Below are 19,085 nucleotides of genomic sequence, written 5' to 3'. Positions count from 1 at the left end.
TTGCCGAAAAGAAACTGCTCTGAAAAGAAAGGTACTCTGTGTACTCTGTATAGAACTGTCTGTAGATGATTGTGCTTCCTGTCCAGGGTCGTTATCAGTAGCAGAGGATGGTCAAGTGGCTGGGGACATTTTTTTCGGTTATCAGTTGGAATTCTCGCGAGGAGCACCTGCCCGTAATGGTGTGACACAACCTTATCAGAAAGCCGCTAATTCATTTCCTCCTCCACCACCTTATCGATAATCACAATCAGCAAAGGCCATGCTCGAAAAAATAGCGAAACCGATCGAATTCTGGTAGAACAGTTCTAGTTGCGGATGCAACCTTCAGAAAATTAAGTGGTCCCTCCTCAAGTAGCCTGTTTGATATCTGATCTTTTCAAATTTCGATCGGCGAAGTGCCCCTACCGGAAGTGGAAGTGCATACTATCGATGGGTATCACGTGACAAAGTTCCTTCCTCCGATGAAAACTTCCGCTCTTAAAACTGCTACACAACAGAGAGACCCCATGCTCCTTGAGGTCAAATGATGAAGCTCCAAAGGATCATGGAATCAAACAGATTCAAACAGATTTAGTTGCTGATGAAAAGGGAAGTACTGCGGCGGAAGTACGTTTCACTGATTGGCTTAGCGCAGGGTTTTTCAGAACAGCGCCCCCTATCTGTTCCGGCGCACTATCTCTCTTAGCATCTTATCGCATGATCTCGCTCCTGATTGGCTGAAAGAATAGCACCACCAACACCACCAAAGATGCGTTTAACACTTTGGAAGATATCATGTTGATACCCTTAAGAAAAATAGCTATAAATCGATGGAAAAAGTGAGATTTTCATGATCAAATGACAATTTTAGTTTATGAAATATCATTAGGCACCGGGAAAACTACAGTCAATAGCTTTTCGAGCTCTTTTTCTGGAGTGTTGACAGCACTTGCTCGGGAGGCGGCACAACGTGCAAGATAAGGAAACGAAGCCTAAATATCGCGAGCAACATCATCAACCGCCAGCTTCACTCAAAATTTCTCTTATCACCTACTTTGAGCGGAAATTAATCCTCAAAAACGGATGGATTAGAACTCGCCAAACCCTTCGCCGATTCCCTTTTTGTGGATTTCAAGTTTTTACGTTTTAAAAAAGTCGAGTCGAAATTTGGATAATAATTAGGCCTGGGAAAGAATTAAGGTCACTCGTTCGTCTCTGTAGGGACTTCCTGGCTGCTCCTGTTTCCGGAAACGGGCTCGATAAGATCGAGTAAGCCCATGCTTTTCCCGCCTCGGCTGATCCAAACATGCCACTTTGGGCTGATTGATGCTTGATCCTGGCACGTGATAAAAAGTTCTAATGGATGTCAGCTAAGTGTAATGAGCTGTGAACGCAGCTCAAACGTACCAGTCGGATTATGATGCAGATTTGAATCTGACGCAGTGAGACTTAGTGACAGTCGAATGAATCAGAAATTAGCATCGGGAAGGACCCACTTTGTGTGGCTTTCCCCTTGAAGCTATCAATATTGAAGATAATTATATTTGACTCTCCAATCTTTTCGTCATACTTTCTGAGACCAATGGTATTCATTCCCGAATGAGAAGAATCTAAGCCTTACACTCCAAGGAAGGTATAAAGAACTACACGGGAAAAATGCCTCTGGGAAAAGAAATGGAAATCTTTTGTATTGAATCTTTGCATCTGATGATGGGACATCAAGGCTGATTCGACCAAGACTCTGGCTAACAAAAAAAAAAGAAAGCATTGGAAATTCCAGCTTAGAACCTGGAAAAATCCGTGTCGAGGCAGTCTGCCTTTACTTACTGCTTTTACTCATTTTTTTTACATTTTGTGTGTCTTTGAAGCTATTTTTTCACTAACTGGGATATTTGATAATATCTGCAAAAAAAAATGAACAAGGCAAGATTCAATTTTAGGCAAAATATTTTATTACTTTAAATATGAACAAAGCATCCATTTATTGGCTGCTACTATTCAAAATTGTTGAATTGTTTTACATTTCAGATATTTACAGTAGATATTACAGTGGTAGAATTGTTTGTCCGGGAAGAAAGTAGTGTTCTACGGAGTAATATTTTTTTTGACAGAAGATATGTTTATTTTTCAACGAACACTTTTTGGGTTGTTTGAAGATAAATCACACAGCACCGGATCTCCGGAGAGAAAGGATGAAAAAAGAGGAAGAAATTGAAATTTACATACTGCATTCAAACTTGAGTTGCTCACGTGAGTTATTATTTTTAAAAGTTTGTGAGTAAATTATTTAGAATTAAAATATTATAATCTCAGGTTGTGGCTAGTGGTCTGATACAAAGGTAAAAACGAAATACGTAATAGAACACTTCAAAAGCACAAATGTAATTGAAGATTGAGTCTTAACGAGGCAGCCAGGCAGCGGAGAATTGACGTCGAAATTGCTCGAGAAAAAGGTGACTAGAGAACTAGCTCAAGTAACCTTCAGGAGCGGGAGCGGGAGTCAACGCACTCGGGTGCTGCTGACCGTCCGCTAGTCATCCAAAAGCCATCGAACTTGGCGACGATGGGGAAAGAGCGGAGCTGGCCTGCCAGAAGGGACTGAATCCGCCGGAATAGGCGGCAGCGGCGGCAGTGGCACTAGCCGAGGCACTCGACGATTGCGATGGAATCGCCCCGTGATGAGCCATTGGCGGCGGAGGGAGAGCCATTCCGGACATTGGTGAGGCAAATGACGTTGGTGGAAGTCCAGGGAGACCGTGCTGCGGTGCCATGGAAGGAAAACCCGGATGAAAGGCGCCTGGTGCCATGCCGTACGCGCCGCCCCAGGCGAGTGAGCGGTCGAGGAATCGGAAGTTCGAGTCCAATCGCTGATCTTTCTGGGCCTTTTTCAGCTTCGTCGAGATTTTTCTGTTTCGCGTCTGGATGCCTTCTTTTTTCATTGTCAATGGTCGGTTAACCTGAAGATGAAAAGGTTAATTATTGACCATCAAAAAACGAGCAGCCCTGATTTGGATTAGATAACACCTTCCTCCATAAATATATGGAGGAAGCGGAAAATTAAAGCGAACGCAACTTGTTGCCACGGCCCATTAGGAAACATGTGGATTGGGCTTGGGCGGAGGATGAAGGAGCGAGATCTGCCGGTTGGTTGCGCAAATGAAAACCGGAAAGGAAGTTGACTATCGAAAAAAATGTTTTTCAAGTTTGGAAAATCTCGCCCATCCTTTGTAGATTCGATCATCCTCCGGAAATGACCCCCTAGGTCACGGAAGCTCTTTCTTTAGCTCTTTTAGCCTTATGAAAGGGGTGTTTTGTGATGGGGACTGAGCTTTGATCAGTTTGTGTTTACTCACCCCGTGCAGTTTGTAGTACAGGCCACAGGCATTACAGACTGGATCTCCGTTGGAATTTCGTCGCCAAAGCGTAGTCTGCGTTGTATGGCAGTTGGAACAGCTCGTACCAGCACGTCGTGCAGCCGACTAAAAATGAGAATAAGAACTTTGAAAATAGCCAGGGCGCCCATTAGTCTAGACATGATCCCTATTTGACGGTCCACTTGCGTCAAAGCTCATTCTCATCCCACTTAATCCCGTCTTTTCTTCAGAAGGAGAGATTCTAGCCTAGCAAGTTGAGAATTCGAAACGCTCTCTCTATTTTTTATCAGATGACAAATATTTGGATAGGGGCGCTATGCGGAAGTCGTGTTATGATTTGAGGTGTTTTGGTGTTTGGTGGTGTTGATTGCACCCTTCGCTAGTTAGGTGAGGCCCCGAGTTTCGGGAGCTCGAGTGCTCACTTCCGATTGTTGCAGGTGCCACTTCCACTTGGCTCTGACACCGGCGCGATTCGGATATCCGGATTAGCCTCCCTCTGCGGTAAAAGCAGAGCTAGGGGGCTATTTAAAGCATGTACAATGTAAATTGCAAAATCCAAGTACATCCGGGGCGCACTTCCTGAATTCCTTGTGGTCGAGCTCAAGGTTACTCCTGTGGTCGTTCTAGTACCAAGAAGACTTGTAATTGCCGTGCAGTTGACAATTGCAAAGCGGAAGAAAACTATCATAATTGAAATAAATTCCAACCACGATAAGGCGCATAATTGATGGTCCAACCCTGACAGGCCTTCCATCATTTTCCACGAGGAAGCTGTCTGCTTTACGAAAAAAAAATGGCAAAGCAAAAAAAAAAAGCGTCGGCACATGGCTTGAGCTTCAAGTTTCTCAATTCAAACGGGCGCACCGACGATGGCTCGGATGTCCGAAGCGGGTAGCGTTCGCCCAGCGCCGCCACTTCTAGCACTCGGAAGGGGGAACCCACCCATCGAAAACGATTTCGATGCTACCTTACCAAACACCGTGTTTCTTATCACACTTCTTCATCAATGAAAAACTTACCAGTCGCTTCTTGGGCTTGATGAGTGGCCGATTGTGGCCGTTCATCTTGTGGTAGAGGCCGCATGCGTTGCAGAGGTAGTGCCCAGTGCCGTCCCTTCGCCAGAGCGGGGTTGATGTTGCGCCACAGTTGACACATTCGCGTCCCTCTGAATTATCTACTTGAGTGATAAGACTGAACCGTCAAAAGTATGTTCTTCGCGAAGGCTCAAAGCCCTCTCCACACGTGACAGAGTGCCTCGAGAGCACCAAAAAGTACCAAAATAATAAAAACAGGCGCCGACTGATTTTTTCGATCGTGAAAGCGGATTTTTCAGCTTGTAAGTAGAGTTGGCGTTTGGCTTCGCACCAACAAATCACCTCCTTGGGCGGAAGGCGTGCGGATAAATCTTACTTGATTCTCCTTGGTCCGGATCCGAGCCTTCCGGAAATATGCAAAATACATTTTCATATTCTCCCCCGTGGAAGAAATGTATAATTCTCCCTATTTCGGCATGTCATGCGGTCGAAAAAAGGATGAAGAGAGGGAAATTCCGATCGAAACCGAGCAATTTACAGCAGGAGGATATTCCCACCAGCTTCATCAAAAATGAATGAGATTAAGGGCAGGGCGCGCTAGTCTGAGAAAACTTGGTGGAGGTGTCATTTCCTCCGCGCTTGACATGCGGATATTGTTACTCCACCAAAACTATAAGCTGACGTTCTTCAGGTATTAACTCTTCTCTGCACATTTCGCATTCAAAGGGCAACTGATTGCTCCTGTGATTCGCCGCCACGGAGGCAAAATTATATTTCCGAAAGAGAATATCGGCTTTAGAGTAGGGCTCGCCAAGGAAACTTAAAACTGTCAGCAGTTATGTTTTTCTTGTTCTCCATGTTCTAAAACCCAAAACTCCCCATATAACCATACCCTTAAAGTCAGGCGAAAAATTTTTAGAGCGAATTTTCGATAAAAATGGCTATTTTTCGGGTACTGATTGGTTTTCTATAAAAATGATCAAACAAAATCTTAAAAAAGGGCTTTTAATTGACTTCTACTTGTAGCTTAGATTCTGAGCTTCAATTTAAGGGTTCGTTGAGGGTCTGATGACAACATCTTCTGAAAAAATTTGGTCTTTTCTGAAGAAAAATCGAAATTTCAGATATTTTTTTATCAGTTATTCGAATTTTTTTCATGGTTTACTTGGATTCTCCGTAGATCTGAGATTAAAAACCTATAGAACAGATCATTGCGCTTAATTTGCGCCCTTTGCCGCGCGGGGCGAATTGGGGAACTCGAGATATTTAAGGTTTTCTAGGTTGAAACGAAGCCAAAAAAATGGTGAATTTCAAGGATTTTGAGCAAAGATTTTTGGTCAAAATCCTGATTCTCCCCTTGAAAGTACCTAAGGTAGCTTATTTAAAAGAGCATAAAAAGTTACGCTAAAAAATTGAAAAAAATATTGAAATTTCCGAATAGATGACGTCATAGCACGTAATTGAAGTCCAAAAACTGGAATTTCGGCCTAGCTCTAGAATTTTCTCCCCAAGACTTACGAGTGACATAAGCATATCATTTGAATCAGAAAAGAACGGGGATCATTTTAAGATAAAATTCGTAAGGGAGAATCGACATCGACTTTTTTTTGGCGAGCCCTACTTTAGAGCTCTTTTTCTCTCTCTTGAATTTTCGAGCAAAAATAATGATTGTTTACTATTGCTGGAAAAATGGGCGTCTTATTCCGGAAACGGGAATATGGTGCATTTTTGGCTATTTGGAAATGTTAATGATTTGTTTACTGTTTCTGAAATCGTGGAACACAAAATTCCAGAGCTGGCCTAATTCGCGGCACGCTTCCTGCGGAAAATCGGACAAATCCGTTTCCGCTCTGGAAAGATGGAACTTCCCAGAAAGCGATCCGTGCCACTTGGTCCTCCTAGCTGCGGCGAACAAATGGTCAATTAGGAAGGCGCTTGTGGAATCTCTTTCATCCCGGCAGAACCGGAAGCGCGAACGTATGAGGAAGGCCGAGATGCCGTCCAAGATTAATTTTTTTAAAAAGTGACATTTTTTGAAAACGCGCCTTTTAGGCGGCGCTTCCGTCGATGACAGCCGAAGTTTCTTTTTCTTGCTGGGGAGGATTCCGATTGATTCTAGAGCCGAAAAAGGCATGGGAAGGCTTGAGCCTTCGCGAGTTGAACATGATGATCTGGTGATTACCTGGTTGTGCGCCTGGGTAAGGAAGGCTGGAGAGTGAGGTAGGTGGAGACATCTTTTTGCGATCGAGATCGGAAAGGTTGGGTAAGTTCATGTTCATCCCGTAGAAGTCGGGCTGGCCGGGCATCGCTCCGTAGTAGGAGGGGAAACTCGAAGTTGGGGGCATCAATGACGCTTGAGAAATAGTCGGAGACTGCTCCTGAGAAATGTTGTTAGCATGGAAGTTTCAACAACGACGAAAATTGCATTTAGAAAGTAGTGCTTACCACGGATGAAGTATTTGCTCCGATCAATGAGTTCTCGGCGGAATTCAGCGACGAATTGGGATTAGATCCGGACGGAACTTGATGTTCCATCTTTATCTGGTCTGGAGAATTTTCTATCTTAGGGACCATCTGAGCTTGTTCGGATTCCGCTGGAATAGTGACTGGTTCTGTTGCTGATTCCGCCACTGCGGATGGGGCTTCGACTTTATCTAAATCTTTTGTTACGATTATCTCTTTTCCAGAAAGATTTCCAATGTTGGATAACATACAAAAATGTAGTCATTGAGTCTGAACATTTACCTTTTGCTTCAACTGCTTTTGGCTGAACTGGAGAGCTGTATGTTTCCGATGTTTCGGCAGGCTGGCCATTGTAAAATCCTGGTGATTGGGTCGGAGGAGTTGATGGCTTAGGCCAAGCAGAAGCTGTCGAGTAAGGGGATTCCTTATTGTCTCCTTTTTCCGGGTTATTCATATTCAAAATGCACTAGCACTCGTATAATTATAACTCTTTCCAAAGAAAATTATTTAGCCCGCGTCTAGTACCACTAATTATGCTGCGTGCTGGGCGACTTCCTTATCTCTAGCACGGGCGGGATAGAAATTACAGCTTAGCTCAAGCAGAGAATATGAATGACCCGGACCTTCCCACCTCAGTGAGGAGTACTGTGCTGCGGCAGCTGCTTGATAGTAGCTTGCTGCCGAGTAGGGATCGTAAGCAGACTGTTCTGTGCCAGTATTTCCTGGCTGGCCTTCCATACCAGTCGGGTAGCCCGCTGGAAATTGGGCGCCCGTCACGGCAGCGGCCATTTCTGAGCTCTGTCCGGCAACCCCGTACATTCCGTTGAACATACTTAATAGATTTCCCCATTATCTTATCTAGCATTGTCGTTTCTTACCTTGATTGGGAGTCGTTATCTGGCGAGTCCCGCAATTGTCGGCAGCAGGAGACGAGATAGCTCTATTTTTTGCTCTATCGGACAAGGACGGCGATATCTCTCTGTTCGGTTAGGTGACGGAATATCTAGAGTGGTTATCAGTGGAGATGGTGGTGTGAATGTAGCTGGCGATTTCGACGCCTAGCAAAGACAGGCCGGCGCCAGGACACGGCCACCAGGAGAGCGGCGGTGCAAGCGGCGCAAGAGAGACTTCGCTGGGTTCCACCGAAGCGACACCACCAACCCTTTATTATTGAACTTATGTATGCGATACTTTAATTCGATTGATAGTGCTTAGTCTGATTTCATTTGTTCAATAACTGTCCTGTTATTTACTTCTGATAGATATGATCTTAGCTGTAGTCGATATGAAAGTATTCAAATTTTTATTTAGAATCAAAAGTTTTTCTCTCAATATGAGTTTTATCCTGCACTATCTACTTTTATATCAGACACTATGGCGGACAGTTACATTTAACTCCGAAAAGCCAGACAATATTTCAGGAGTAGATTCTTCAAACGTCGCCTTTTTCCAAAAAGTTTGGCCTGAGATACTTAAGCTAGCTTTATTTTGCCTAATTTTGAAAGCTTGTTATTTTTGGATGAAGAGTGCAACTAACAAGGTTATCATTATTTCGACGCTTCTTGAAGAGCGATTAATTTAGCTCGGAAAACAGATGAGGATTCTCATTGATTTAAAAGGAACCCGACTTGTCGAATGCGAGAGTGATAACCTTTATCTCGCGACAAGAGAGACAGAGTTAGAGAGCGAGCGATCGTGATCACTAGAATGAAGTGGCGCGCGGGCTCGCTACCGCCCCACGCGTTAGCCAGCGCGGCGACAAGGCAGGAAGACAACCAGTCGGTGGTCGCATAAACCGATTACTAACAGCGATTATCTCCATCAAACTCCATTTAAGATCTTTTCAGAATAAAATTTATGCTATCACAATTCGTAAAGCAATTCTGAATTATATAATATTATATATATTTTCGACTCAAATAAATTTCTATTTGAGATCACTTCTGACCTGTAAGTCATGAACTGTGACTTATGTACACCGAAAATGCATGAACAAACATTTGCTCTATTTACGCCCACTATGATATTTTCCAGGCTCTTCTACGTCGAGGCTCGTCCTTCCAAGTACTTTTTACTAAAAGAGAAAATGCTCAGGAAAATCCAGGCTCGTCTTGCCAGACCTCTCTCCAGGGCCTATTCTGACAGACCAGAGACATGGCAGATGGACAAATTGACGGACATTGGCTCGAGGAAGATTTTCACGGAGGAGCACGATATTATGAGGGAGCAAGTGAGAAAGTTCTACGAGTCTGTTCCGATGGAGCGGAAGATGAAATGGGAGGAACAGGGTCATTTGGACAGAGAGTTTTTCAAGGAGTGCGGCAAGCAGGGACTTATTGGCATCGAACAGTCTGCGGACAAGGTAATTTCGATTATGTAAGATATTGTCATATGAATTCGACTACTGGTACAATCAATCCTTATTCTAGCACGGGCACGGTTTGGACTTCTATTCGAATGTCATCCAAATCGAAGAGCAAATCTACGGCCTTGTTCCTGGATTGATGCAAGTTCAAAACGATCTGGTCCTTCCATACATCTGCAGCTACGGAACTGATGAGCAAGTCGACCGAGTAAGAGAATTTGAAGAGAATTCGAAACTGAATATTTTAGTATGTGCCTGGAATAAGGGATGGAGAGATTATTTCTTGTCTGTGTATGACTGAGCCAGGAAGTGGATCCGACGTCCAGGGTATTAAAACAAACGCTATTCGAGACGGAGACGACTGGATTCTCAACGGTTCAAAAGTATTCATCTCTTGTGGCTATATGTCGGACATGGCGATCGTTGTGGCTGTTACAGACAAAGACGCGGAAAAGGCGGCGTATGGAATCTCTCTCTTTTTGGTCGATACAAACTTACCAGGGTTTGAAAAAGGTAGATATATATTTCCATCCTGTAGTTCGTAAATTTCCTGTAAGGAAAACTTCTGAAAAAAATCGGCCGCGCAAGTGCGGACACGGCGGAACTTTTCTTCAACGACGTGCGTCTTCCGGCAAACGCGGTGTTGGGAGGTGAAGAAGGAATCAACCGAGGCTTCCAGTTTTTGATGCACGATCTGGGTCGAGAACGACTGCTTGTGGCGATGGGATGCACTGCACAGCTTGAGAAGGCTTTCGAATTGACGAGAGAGTATGTTCATGAGCGAGAGGCATTCGGAAAGCCACTGATTGCCAATCAACAAGTCAGGTCAGTAGAATATTAGTGAGCGATGAATATTGATGAATTCTTTAGGCATACTCTTGCTGAAGTGAAAACAGAATGCATGGTGCTCAGAACAATCACTGACAAACACATCCAAGCCTACGCAGAAGGAGATCTTGATCAGCAGAGTGTTTCTATGCTCAAGGTTTGTAGAAAACGAACAAGAGATTCTAACAACGCTTTCTAGTATTACACCTCCGAAAAGTGCATCGAAAACATCACAAAGCTCCAGCAACTCTGGGGCGGCTATGGCTACATGCTCGAGTACCCCATCGCTCAAATGTTCTCTGGAGTGAGAGTCGAGTCGATCTACGCTGGAACAACAGAAATCATGAAGGAACTCGTCGCGCGAACTTTGTAAGACTCGATCTTACCCCCACTTAATTTATTGTCAATGAATAAATACTTTAGAAAATCAATTTTCAAATCGTAGATTCTGTGCAGGCAGATGATATTCTCGATAAAAACTTGATATTTTTGAGCGGATTGACTTTCGGGGGCAAATCTGTGAACGCATTAAAATCTGCTTCGTATCCGTCCAGTTCTTTGCCAGTGAGTCGTTTCATCGTCTTCGAGACCAGTTCTCTTCGTTGATCCGCCATCATTCTCTTCATCGTGTTGAAATGATCTATCGCTCGATAAGATCGAAAAGGGAGAAGGCTTTACCTGAAGATGTTTCCAAGTCTTGCTCAATAATGTCCTCGTAAATCGTGTGACACCACCTAAATCTGAATAAGATGGAGTAGGATAGGGGCATTTTTGACGACCTTATTGATTCTTTGAGCTTTGACTGAAGTGTTCGCAGGAGCAAGTAAATGTTCTTCGTCGTGATCGTATTCTTCGAACTGCTGTACCAAGAGAGCTGATTGCCAACAGCGATCAGAGCATTTGCATCGTCTTCAGCAAATGGGCAAGGAATCTGACTAAAACAACAAAATAGCAGCTAATACCGTCTTTTCACGCATACATCATTTTCCCAACGATAGTTAAGTGCTTAAGATTTTCAACTCCAGAGCTATAAATTCTATCACCAGAACGCTTCATCTGCTTTTTTCGCTCTGCGCTTTTATTTTTCATCAATTTTTTCGCGAGCTGCAAAAGTCGGTAAGTCGATTCAAACTTTGCCGTTATTTTCTTCCAAGTTAAAGCGACATTCAGCAAGGATTCATGTCGCATTTTGTAATTATCGAGGGCTAAGGGAGAACGTAATGGATTGAAAGCGAACAATTCAGATTTAGATGTGGACCTGTCTGGGATTCCTCTTCATTGTTGGATGAATATACACCGCCAAACATTTCCAATAATGTGTTTTCTATCGTCGCCTCGAAATCGGTTCTAAAACAAGACTTTAGTAAAAGACGCCATATTGAAAATGCGTCAGTATCCTGACAAAAAGCGCATTAGAAAACAACGATAGTCTATTGGAGTCAATTGAGTCCACGAGTTCTTACCTGAGTTGAATCTGCTGCTGCACTGAGGCCCGATCTGCTTCGATTTTCGACAAATTTGAATTTTCCTGGAGAAATTTTTCTCGTTGTGGTTGAATTTCATCTTCTATCATTTGCACCAGCAACTCGGATTTTCGAACGACTTCAGAGTAAGGCTCGTCTGAAAGGCCAAAGTTGACCTTTTTCTCGTCTTTTATCGAGTTCCTGATTGAAATCAAGGAAGAATACCAATAATTTGGGGCAAGATTGATTGCGATTTCTGGAAGAACTCGTTTCTGGAAGATTTAAGAGCGTGCTCAAATCACTCTTCGCCTGGTTCAGCTCGTCAGAGACATCCTTCATGTCTTCTTGCGCGAAGCTGGGTAAGAAACTCGATTGAACTTAATCAACTCGACATAATCCCTACCGTGCTTGCTCAGCAACTTGCTCTAATTGCCCGTCAAGTATTCCCAACGCAGCCTCGAGTTCACGCGCCTCGAGCTCCTGGATAGCCGCCGTCGCGGTCTGATAAATGTTCACCGTGTTCAAAAACCGCGTGCCATCCCATTTTTCAGCCTTGGAGTTAAAAAAATGAACCACTATCAAAATCTTACAATTTATTTACAGAATATTTATTTTTAACTCGCTTTGGCAGAAGACTTGTTGATTTCTCCAAAGCGCACTCGTTTCTTGGGCTTTTGATCAGCAATTTTCGTCGCCTTTTGGTCGATGATTTTTAATAAAGAAAAAAGGGTTTATATTTTTGCTTAAAATAAACTGTCTCTAAGCTGCGGCTCCGGCTGACAACCGCGCTCAAAATAACCAATAAGCGAAATTAGAGGTCAACTTTAACTTCCAGAAAATGAAAAACCAATCATCCCTTTCCTGGCAGCCCATGCGACGGTGGAGGAACCTCTAGAAAATCGCTCGATCTCTAAAAAAACGAAGAAATAAGAACGAAAACAAAAGACGGAACTCATCAAAAATTGATATTTTTGGAAAAAGTGGCAACTTACTTTTTGTTTTTCGTCACCAGCGTCACTAAAATTGAAAAATGAATAAACGAATGGGAGGGAAAATGCACCTGGAAGTTTCTTTGGGAAATTTTTCGATGAAAAAGATGTACGCTTTGAGACTATGAATAGTTGTTATCGTACAAGAGCCAACAAAACCAACACAAAGCTAGAATCAGAAAGAAATAAGATGGATGCATCGCAGACTTACTGGAAACACGATAAGAGCTGTCCGATCGAGGAGAAACATCAGACTGACTTTTTCAAAGATCAAGAATCAGAATTTAAGTCAAACGGATTTACTCTCGAATCTTGAGAATATCAAGACCTGCCCATAGAAATCAACGCAGTTATTCCAGAAACGAGCCCGACAATGAAATATCTTCTGAATTTTTCCTCCTTGAAAACTGTTAATTTCTCCATTTTCCTTTTCTCTGGTTACCTTGAAAGTACTCTTGAGATTTTCAGAGACCATTTTATCTACTTTAACTTTTCAACTCGAGTTTAAAATATCAAAAAGGCTATTCATTTCAAGCCGCGCTAAATATACACCTTTGTAGATTGACCACTGACGGCGCTCAGTTTCTCATCAATTTGATAAAATATGGGCACTGTATATAAACCTGCGTATACTCCAAACGGGTTCAAGCTGAACCAAGAAAAGATATTCCTGATGATTTCTGTGTATACTGAAATGGAAAAGCATAAATTATGAATGTATCTTTGAGAAGATCAAGATACATTCGAGCCTTTCAGAACTTTGAAATTTATATTGCACAATGATTTTAAAGAAAAATTAGTAAAGGAACTTAGGAGTACAGAATAAGTAATGACTAATTAGTCGGAATGCCCAGTAGACATGGTACAGCAAGATCCACAAGTAGACGCACTTTGAACTACTTTGTGCATGCTCAGTCTTTCCGGCCCGTGTTCTACCTTCGTGAAAGCCTTTTTGACGGCCGGATGAGAAACGCCATCGACTTCGACTGACGCGTCGAAGAAATCTGCCTTGCGACAGTTCAAATGGCCAGTTTTCCCGTCTCTTCTGTCCCAATCTTCAATAAAGCTATAAAACTCCGGCCCCTTCGTTGGATTTCCGTAGCCAATCCACTCATAAGTTGCTATGAACTTCTCCTCGCCAGAAATGGAAAATGAAGATGAAATATGCCAGGTTTCCTCCTTGCCACCTGCGTTTACTTTTTTCGCACTGATCTGTTGAGTGACTGTTTCTCCGATTTTCCAGGGAAACTCGACCAGACACTTTTGCCCGGTTCCTTCTCCTCCGAAATCAACGCTGGAGGATTTCACTGCCTTTGTTTTCTTGTCAGGCCCATCCTTAGAGACAGGAATAGTTAAGACACCACTTCTACTAAAATATGTTTACCCAAACGGAAAAAATCAGCGCATGTTTCCCAGAGTCGAGCGTTTGAACGCCTCCATAACCTCCATGTTTTCCGTCATCGTAACAAATCAACGCGAAATAAGTGCAAGGAAATGATTCTTTGACTAATTCTAGGTTTCCGAAACGTCCTTTTTTCTAACAAAACATAAACCTGCTCTGGAACCAAATCAATGCAGGAGATTATAAAAGTCCAGCTATCACTGATTTTGTCCTTAGCTCCAGGAGCATGCCAAACCACGTGACAGGAAGAAGCAGGCAGACAAGTATTCTCACTCATCTGAGAACAGCTGTTTCGGAGTAAATAACCAACAAATTTTTATTAAATATGAGAAGTTATCAGTGTTTTGGGGTTTTTGAGAAAGAGTCGAACAAACGGGAGCGAGAAAGTTAAGTTAGTGCAAAGATTGAAGATGATTATAGAATAGAAATAAAGAGTACAGTGAAAGGAACAGTGTAGGTAAACAGTAGCTACAGTTATTATTATTTTAGAATTATAGTACAGTAAGATTGTTTTGAGTGTTTTGAACAGAACGAGCAAATTGTCTTGGAGCAGGAAGTCTTAGGCTAGGAAAAAAACGAGCGATATTGGGAAGAAAATGGGATTTAAAAGTTTTAAAACGAGCAAATTTTTATAAAATTATTTTAACTCAATGCCTAGATAAGTAGTACGCTGTTTCATTTCTAAATCCAAGGCACTTGATGGCGATAGGCAAATTTCGGATGGCGGAAAACGAGAATGTTTCAAGGAGTCAAATGTTCGAAAAAAATAATCTCAGTACGTGTAATTGATTTAGATACTCGACACACGATTGTAATTATTAATTCTTTGAGATGTTGATTGCAAGATACCGAGTGTTTGACTTGATTGTCTGGAGCGAAGTATTCGAATGAAAGAGAATAAATAGCGGATTTTGGATTGGCTTTTCAGAGCATCGTTGAGGCTCCTTTCTTGACGTTTTCGGCACGTACGTTTTGCCGTCTTCGGAAGCTCCTGGACACGGCGTCGGCGCGGCGGTAGGGCTCTTTCTCCAGCTGCTTCATGTTCGCTTCCAAAGCGCCATCGGCAGGGGCCTTGATGTTTCGATGAGTATTGAAATCAACAAGGAAATTTGATGACTTACCCTTCTATCTCGCCGTCTGTTTTCTCTGATATCATTAATCATGTCTTTCTCCGACTGCTGTTTCGCCGCTTGTTGCTCTTCAGCCTTTTGCTGCTCCATGGCCGCAGTTCTCGCCTAAAAGGATGAAAACAGGAAATCAAATAAAGACAAATACCGCTTCGAGTTTTTCGATTTTCTTCTTTTGAATCATCTCCCACTTCTTCAAATCGTTCTCTGCCTTATCATACGCTTTGATAAAACGATCGAACATGGGGAAAAAAGTATCAGGAGGCATGGTTTTGGACGTCTCTCCAAAGTACACGACGCATTTTCGGAAAGCCTCCTGGGCCTCCAATGCGTCTTGTTCCAGCGCTTCGACGCGGTTTCCGGCCTCGGCGAGGAAAGCTCCAAGAACTTGGTTTTGATGCGCTTCGTATTCTTTGCGCGTCGTGTCCATTCCTTTCTTGAGGTCTTGAACTTCCCGAACGGCCTAGGAACAGCTCTAGACTCTGATGCCCTCGTTTGGCTAATTACCTGATCGAGAGAAACTTTTGCGGCTTGCTCGACATAGCGAATTTCAAGCATGAAATCGGCGAATTCCGAAAAGTAGCTGTGAACAACGTTGCAAATGTAATGCAACAAGTTCTGCGATTTGTCCGTCGATTTTGTTTCCACAAGCGCTTCGAGAGAAGTGAGCTTGAAACCGTAAACTGACCCTCGTTTTCCGGAGTTCATGTAGTTTCCGAAGGCGAGGATGATTTCCAAGATTTTCTTGAGTTTTTCCGAGTTTCTGATCGACATTGACGCGGAGATAATCGCTTTGAGCTATGAATTGTTTGTTCGCTTACTGTTTTTAAGTTCGCTTCAACCTGTGGTCCGATAGTTCGAGTGTGATCGGCAAAGTTACCAATGTAAATCATGACTCTGAGACGCTGCTGTAGACGTTCGACTCGCCCGAAGACCCACATAAACTTTCGTAGGTTTCAAGAACGCCCTGTAGATACGAAAAATGAAAGCTAGGGTTCTGATTGCTGAAACATTCCTGATCTTCTTCTGAGAGCGCGTAAATGTCCTTGCCATCTCGTTCGTATTTCTTGATGGCTTTCATTTCCGTATCGTTGGGAATGAAATTCGGCAACATTTCAACATAATCCAGAGGCAGCGCTGTCAGATCATAATTGTAGACAGCTTTGCAAATACTAAATAAAAATTAGCAACTGAAAAATAACAAGCACGAACCTTTCAGTATCGAGACCAATTTTTCTGAGAGTAATGGCCAAGTTTCTAGCTCTGTTGGTGTCAATGAGGGTCGTTCCTCGTCGCGCCTGAATTCTAGCGAGCCTCTCCATTCGCTCTCTGTCAGCTTCTGTGTCTTGAGCTCGCGTTTTGAACATTTCCTCAAAGTGGCTCATGTCGATTTGGCTGAGAACTCCTTCATCGTCCAAGTCGTTGAAGATGGTTCCGGCGACTTGGGTGGGCTTCAAAGCTTGCCAGTTCAACACGGGGAGACGGTATTTTGTTTGATGTCTTGCCTTGACCTTCAGGCCGGCGCCGCCAAAAGGCAAATTTGGGGGTGGTGGTGGAGCACCGGGTGCTAGAAAGTATTATTACTTTTCAAATTAAACATTTTCTCATTACCTCCAGGCGCGGGTGGTGCACCTGGGGGCGGGGGTGCCCCAGGTGGTGGTGGCGGTGGGGGTCCGCCAGGTTTCGGGGGTGGAGGGGGCGGTGCTAGATCTTCTTTCTTCTTCGTCGTATTCAGCTTCGCCGTTTTGACCTTGAATGTATCTTCTTTATCATCGCCCGGCATTTCCGGCATCTTCGGCTTTGCCCCAGGCGGCAAGCCCAATCCAGGAGGTGGCGGTGGTGGGGGCAATCCTTGCGCCTGTGCAGCTTGAACTTGTTGAGCATATTGTGCCTGTGCAGCAGCTTGTCCTCCTCCGCCTCCAGGGCCGAATCCTCCTCCAGGTCCTCCTGGTCCGCCAAAGCCTGCCTCTGGTTGCGCACCGGGTGGCGGTGGTACTAGTTTCATTAAAATACAGCTCTTCAAAAAGCTTCAAAAAGCGAGCGAGCAGCATTTGTTAATTAGCCGCATCATTAGTCGTTTATTTCCGATCAATTAACATAAGAAATTAAAAGCATGTTAGTTTGCGCAAATATTAAGCCACACACACACATTTAGCAACCAAACCTCCTCCGGGACCACCAGGTCCTCCTCCTCCGCCAGGGCCGAATCCTCCTCCCCCTCCTCCGGGGCCGAATCCTCCACCAGGTCCTCCGGGGCCTCCTCCACCGAGACCGCCGAGTCCTTCTCCGGGTTTGCCAGCGTAGTGAACTCCCGGCAGAGCGTAAACTCCTCGTCCCGCGCCTTTGAGTTTTTCGATCTCCTCCTGTCGGCCGGCAAGTTGCTTCTCGAGCTCGCAGATTTTCGACATTGCTTCGTATTCATTATCTACGAAATTCAAATTTAAACAATCATTAGGTCGACGACAGTTAACCTTGAATCGCTGCGGTAAGATCGTCCACCCTGTTGTATAAGTTCTGAACCTGCTGTTCTGACTGTAGTTTCGCATTCGCATCCTCAGCCAAAATCGACACATCCATCATATTATCCTCGAACGCTTTGAGCTGTTCTTTGACCTTGTCAGAATCGGTATTTTTCAACTGCTTCAGGACTTTTTCTAGCCCAAGTTGCTGGAACTCGAACTGAAGGTGGACTCGGAAGTTCATGTCATTGACCGAGTGAATAACGAGATTGATGAATTGGAGACAAGAATGCAAGAATTCGACGTCGTCTTTATGATTTTTGAACCAACCCATCATCTTTGAAAACCTGACTTTCTCCGACATGACTTCTTTGAAATTATCAAAAGCGCGGAGAACGTATTCGTGCCCGCCGTCTACGAGGCACAGGCCAGCTAGCATGTCGAGAATGTGAGCCTAGATTCCGGCGTCGTTTTGGGGAAAAGAGATTAAGAAAAGTACCTTTGTTCGTAAGTTATTGGTGTTGAGGGCAAGGCAGATTTGGTTCATGGCAGTTTTATGGGCGAAGACAGCAGTCATTCCATGCTTGTAACTCAGCACAGCACGGAAACATAATATACAGAGATGCACTTCGTCACGATCCAGGAGAAATACAGAATTCTTGATGGTTCTTTTCGAGGGCAAACGAGTCGATCTTTAAAAGATATTTGAAACCAGGGAACTTCCGAGCTGTTGACATTACCTTCTGAGAGTGTCAAACTGCTTGATTACATTTTTGACGTCCTTGTCAGTTTGCTCATCGTCGAATTCTTGGTCTTCCTCTTCTAAATTCGCGTTGGAGTTTTGAATACTGGTAGCAACAAAGCCCCAGCACGCGAATTTGATGAAGTCGACAAGGGCATCGAGCCCCTTGTATTCGTTGAGGAACTCTTTCACCCAGCCGACGTGGTTGGTTCGCAGAGAGATTTCCAGCTCTCTGAGAAGATTTGCGGTGTCGGCAGCGTTGCGCTTGAATTCTTTCTTGTTCGTTGAGTTCACAATCGACTAGAAGACGGTTAATAAGGCGGACAAATAAGATATTAACAAGAGAAAGGCACCTTCAGGCGGGCAGTGTAAACTTGCGGCGACTTTTTCACAATCATCCCATCATGCTCAAGAATCAAGTTCCACTTCTTTTTGTCGTCATACTCCATGAGAAACTGCGCGTTCTCCGGATTCAGATTAACGCTAGCCATAACACTGGCAAATCGCTCGTCGAGCTCTTCTTTATCCGGCATCGGTGCCCCATTCTAGCAGTTTTTATTAGCGAACTTCAAGTTGATTATCTTACCTTTCCCATTGGGAGCTTGATTGGGACATTGTGCCGGAAAAGGTCTTCCGCATTGTGCTCACTGTTGGTACTTTGTTCATTTCCCATTTCTGGGATGCGCTAACGCAAGAATTTCAATTCTGATTCATCTAAAAACATAAACCTTGCTCAACCAAAGATCAATACAACCCGTTTTCAAATTAATAATTCACAATTTTTGTTCACCGAGCAATAGAAACAGCTAATTTTAACCCAAGCAGCTACTTTTAGTAGTATCGAATTCGAGAAAGTATTC

The 19,085-nt window shown here is 43.7% G+C and overlaps 5 protein-coding genes across 5 annotated transcripts; 1 reads left to right on the top strand and 4 right to left on the bottom strand.

The window, feature by feature from the left end:
* Nucleotides 1–1,924: 1,924 nt before the first annotated feature.
* LOC145700141 (uncharacterized) lies at nucleotides 1,925–7,989 on the bottom strand. Its single transcript, XM_081777395.1, has 8 exons — nucleotides 7,729–7,989; nucleotides 7,474–7,682; nucleotides 7,133–7,285; nucleotides 6,833–7,041; nucleotides 6,570–6,765; nucleotides 4,373–4,527; nucleotides 3,333–3,458; nucleotides 1,925–2,936 (listed from the first exon to the last, which is right to left on the bottom strand). Exons 2-8 carry the CDS (start codon nucleotides 7,679–7,681, stop codon nucleotides 2,514–2,516), a joined length of 1,470 nt encoding a protein of 489 aa, XP_081633521.1. The 5' UTR covers nucleotide 7,682; nucleotides 7,729–7,989; the 3' UTR covers nucleotides 1,925–2,513.
* Nucleotides 7,990–8,910: 921 nt separating this feature from the next.
* On the top strand, nucleotides 8,911–10,474 carry LOC145696813 (long-chain specific acyl-CoA dehydrogenase, mitochondrial-like). Its single transcript, XM_081773908.1, has 6 exons — nucleotides 8,911–9,212; nucleotides 9,280–9,423; nucleotides 9,464–9,728; nucleotides 9,773–10,040; nucleotides 10,086–10,200; nucleotides 10,243–10,474. Exons 1-6 carry the CDS (start codon nucleotides 8,937–8,939, stop codon nucleotides 10,414–10,416), a joined length of 1,242 nt encoding a protein of 413 aa, XP_081630034.1. The 5' UTR covers nucleotides 8,911–8,936; the 3' UTR covers nucleotides 10,417–10,474.
* Nucleotides 10,435–11,027, bottom strand: LOC145697948 (uncharacterized). Its single transcript, XM_081775154.1, has 4 exons — nucleotides 11,023–11,027; nucleotides 10,823–10,978; nucleotides 10,722–10,777; nucleotides 10,435–10,683 (listed from the first exon to the last, which is right to left on the bottom strand). Exons 1-4 carry the CDS (start codon nucleotides 11,025–11,027, stop codon nucleotides 10,478–10,480), a joined length of 423 nt encoding a protein of 140 aa, XP_081631280.1. The 3' UTR covers nucleotides 10,435–10,477.
* Nucleotides 11,028–13,275: 2,248 nt separating this feature from the next.
* On the bottom strand, nucleotides 13,276–14,174 carry LOC145697947 (surface attachment protein BP1026B_II1992-like). The gene is made up of 3 exons (XM_081775152.1): nucleotides 14,099–14,174; nucleotides 13,880–14,025; nucleotides 13,276–13,830 (listed from the first exon to the last, which is right to left on the bottom strand). The coding sequence occupies exons 1-3, from the start codon at nucleotides 14,172–14,174 to the stop codon at nucleotides 13,333–13,335; spliced, it is 720 nt and encodes a 239-aa protein (XP_081631278.1). The 3' UTR covers nucleotides 13,276–13,332.
* A 39-nt stretch (nucleotides 14,175–14,213) lies between these two features.
* LOC145700136 (formin-like protein 2) lies at nucleotides 14,214–18,960 on the bottom strand. The gene is made up of 14 exons (XM_081777391.1): nucleotides 18,812–18,960; nucleotides 18,579–18,770; nucleotides 18,224–18,525; nucleotides 17,983–18,175; nucleotides 17,496–17,937; nucleotides 17,189–17,449; nucleotides 16,636–16,986; nucleotides 16,237–16,591; nucleotides 16,042–16,196; nucleotides 15,867–15,970; nucleotides 15,532–15,822; nucleotides 15,173–15,487; nucleotides 15,019–15,132; nucleotides 14,214–14,968 (listed from the first exon to the last, which is right to left on the bottom strand). The coding sequence occupies exons 1-14, from the start codon at nucleotides 18,896–18,898 to the stop codon at nucleotides 14,822–14,824; spliced, it is 3,309 nt and encodes a 1,102-aa protein (XP_081633517.1). The 5' UTR covers nucleotides 18,899–18,960; the 3' UTR covers nucleotides 14,214–14,821.
* Nucleotides 18,961–19,085: the final 125 nt, after the last annotated feature.

The sequence above is a fragment of the Oikopleura dioica genome, chromosome 2 (assembly GCF_907165135.1).
Source record: "Oikopleura dioica chromosome 2, OKI2018_I68_1.0, whole genome shotgun sequence".
Taxonomy (NCBI): domain Eukaryota; kingdom Metazoa; phylum Chordata; class Appendicularia; order Copelata; family Oikopleuridae; genus Oikopleura; species Oikopleura dioica.
Note: the sequence above shows the minus strand (reverse complement) of the source record. Positions and strands in the feature narration are given on the sequence as shown.